Here is a 3413-nt window from a genome sequence, read left to right on the forward strand (position 1 = left end):
ATCCGTTTCAGGAAGTGACGGTGAAAGTGGCGGCCTACTCCCACTAGCATTTAGCTGAAATATTAGCAAAACCCCAAAATAGCCTAAAAAAATTTTGTATCTTCCAAAATAGTCCACAAAAAAAAAGCAAAGCCAATTTTTAAAACATAAAACCCATAACTTTTTAACATGATTATAAATAATAAAAAGGCGAGAATATTATTCCAGAATAAATCAACTTAAACCTTAAATCATTTTCAATATTTTATTGTCCGAATAAATATATTATGTCTAAATGACACAAGTTAGAAATGTGCGCAAGACAAAATCGGGCCATTGACAACATCGGGCCTCGACTTTGACGCGTGCCCTGATGGGACAGCAGAAGCAGCATGTGAGGATGTGTGCATAGGGAACTTCAAGTTGACTTCTAGAGCTGCACTAGTTCTGGGTGTCTGGTCGGGGGCGGGGGGGGTCATCTCAGTCTATGGGGGGCAGGTTTGGATGGGCAGGGCTAATCCCGGTGAGTCTGAACTAATTACCTGGATTTATCTGGAACAAAAGTTCCCTGTAAAAAAAAGGGTCCCTCGGAGAGAAGCTGCTGTGACCCAGAAACCGTGGCGATGTGTGGAGGAGTTACCTACCCTCTGCGACGAGCTCCTCCACCGTGACCTGGTACCGGCCCACCGCGAACACTTTCCCGAAGTAGCTGCTCAGCCCGGAGCCGGACACCCCTCCGAGCCCGCCGCTTTCGGACTTTGGCATCCTGGAAAACTTCTTCATCGTTTCAGTGTGCTGTCCGTCCACAAGCGAACTTGTACTTGGTGGCAGATGAAGCCCACAGTTGCAGTCGGTCTGCTCCTCCCTATCTAGTTATCTGGGCTCGTCTCTTCTCCTGCATGCTCCGTGTTTGGTTCTCCTTCAGAGGCCGCGTTCTGTCGTGTCCCACCACATTACCGTGTAGCAGATGTGTAGGATTCGCAGTAAAGGTTGCGGATGCAACTTCGTCCCAGATTTCTTAATAACATCCCCCTTCGAGAGAAAAGTCGATCTTTTAGCCTGTGTGACACATCGCTAGCTGTCTAAGCCCGATGCTATCGTGAAGTGCTCGGAACCCCCGCCAACAAGGACGAAGGCACCTGGAGCAGGCGCGGGCAACACCTCCCCGAGAAGGGAATGGCCCCTATCCGAATGTATTCGACCCCACAGGCCCCTGGAAGTTGCTGTAGGGTCGATGACTTTCCCCACCCTGACCTAGCGCCGCGGCTAGTTAGCTCGTTAGCAGACGCGGCTAGCCAACAGCGCGAACAGCTTTCGGAGGTTCCCCGGCACACAGACGCGGTGAAGGCGGCCCCGCAAACGCTGACGAGCCCCGGGAATCGGCCGCTTATCGAAGCCGTTCCAGCCAAACCCGTTTCTGGGCGCTCCCAGACACCATTCCTCCCCGGACTCTCACTGACTTCTGCTCCAGGAAACTTGTGGAGACTCCCCCATGGCAGGCTTCTGAGCGGGAGGGGGGTTGCTCATTCACCCAATGAGAGTCACAACCTAGCATGACGTGTCCCCGCCCCCTCCCGCTCCTGTGATTGGTGTAACGAGGTAGTTGAAAAAAAGCATCAGAGCCTCAAAATGAGAGAAAGGTTCACCATTAATTGAGGGGGTGACGATTCTCTCTACCAAGGATTCAATTGTGGTGTCTCAAGGATTCAATTGTGGTGTCTGATCCGATTCATAGTTGATATTGGTTCCTTTAAAACGATCCGATTTGATCCGATTCACTGGCGCAGGACATCTTATCCCCAAATTTCCAGGAGTGTGACTCAGAGAGAAATACCTGGTACTGAACAATGCAGGTGAAGTTTTCCAGATTCCTTCTATTTCTTTAAGATAATTAACTGTAAATTAAATATAAGCAGATTTAGCTGCAAAACAAGCTCAGGAGGAGCGGGGTTGGTGAGTCCTGCTCTAAAGGAACTACGTGGTCCAGTTTCTTACTATCGAAAGAGAAACGCAAAATCTCACTGCACTATTGACAAAAGCAGGGCCGTGCAGAGACATTTGGAGGGGCAGGTGCTCAAAGTAAATAAAAGGGCACATGGAACAAAAATTTGAAGCACAACACACCTTACAATATATGGTGCTGATTCATGATCTGCCGTTAATTATTATTCATTAGTAAAAATAATAAAAAAAAATTATATAAAATAATGTGTCTTTGCATTTGTAGGACATATTCATTTTTTCATTTCCATATTTACAAAACACAGATTGCTAGGTTCAAGGAGACAAACTACGATTCAAAATTAACCAACACTGTAACCAAACAACGCTAGATTACTAATCTAAAAATTCACTTTAAAATATCGGATGAAGGGACATTACAACAGTAACCAGAGCAAACGTTAACTGCTCCTAAATCAACCAAATCATCAAAATTTTTAGAGGGCCTATATAACTTTAAGCTAAATGCTCTACACTTTGAGCAATGTTTTATTAATTTTTTAACATCGTTTTGCATGGTGCTCCCTCCCCCACCTGCCTATGTGGACGGCACACGCAGCCCAACTAGCCTATCTTGGTGAAAAAAATGTTCAAATTAGGTAGATTGCTCTGATATTTATATCACTGGAACGAGCTGAAAGAGAACATTCCAAAAGTATAAAGATCATTAAGATAGCTCAAAGAATAAGACAGTTATGGCACGTTAGGTGATCAAAAGTAGGATATAATTGTATTCCTAAATAAATAGCAAAACAGTGATATTTTTGTGACCTCACGGCGGCATACACCCAGCGCAGTACTTATTTTCTGGCTGCACTGGCTTAGGAAGGCGCCTTGAAACCTTCGTGACGGCGCACATTTTACGTCAGTGCAAGAAACTAGCCAACATGCACCGCAATCTAGGTGATCTGCGCAGCGCCTGGGGATCTCAAACACACCTATTCATACAGAAATCTGCTCCTGTATGCCTGTACACATCGCTTGCAGCCAATCAGCTTGCTAGATTTGGTCACGTGACCTCCCGTTCCAGCATTCAAAATCTTCAACACGGAGGCTTGCGAATTAAAAAAACAGTATCTGCTAATAGTTTTTTCTCATGAAAATTACAGGAGATGTAGAATAAATTAACAGTAATCGACTAGTGGAGAAATTAGACGGCAACTAACTCTTTTTTTAAAGCTGACGAGTGGTTTTGTGAACTGCAAATTTCGGCCAAAAAATGTCCTAGCTTTTACTGCACGGAATAAAAATAATCCAAAAGCAGGTTGAAGAAAAAAAATCTGGACTATAATACAAGTAAATGTGCTCGCATGTATACTATTCACTGATTTAGTTACGCTCGTTCTAAATAGGAGGCTGCAGGGTACTCTCCTATTAGGAGAGTACCCTGCAGCCTCGCGCGCAGGCTGAACAGCAGCTCTGGCAGAAAGTTC

At 45.2% G+C, this 3413-nt stretch overlaps 1 protein-coding gene across 2 annotated transcripts in view; it reads right to left on the reverse strand.

The window, feature by feature from the left end:
* Window positions 1-1499, reverse strand: part of bmp2k (BMP2 inducible kinase) — a 68991-nt gene extending 67492 nt beyond the window's left edge. For both annotated transcript variants that reach the window (XM_024260278.2, XM_024260277.2), the window contains exon 1: window positions 624-1499. In XM_024260278.2, the coding sequence (XP_024116046.1) occupies window positions 624-762 (139 nt within the window). In that variant the 5' untranslated portion in view covers window positions 763-1499. The remainder of the gene's footprint in view (window positions 1-623) is intronic.
* Window positions 1500-3413: the final 1914 nt, after the last annotated feature.

This window comes from Oryzias melastigma, linkage group LG16, assembly GCF_002922805.2.
Source record: "Oryzias melastigma strain HK-1 linkage group LG16, ASM292280v2, whole genome shotgun sequence".
In the NCBI taxonomy this organism is placed as follows: Eukaryota; Metazoa; Chordata; class Actinopteri; order Beloniformes; family Adrianichthyidae; genus Oryzias; species Oryzias melastigma.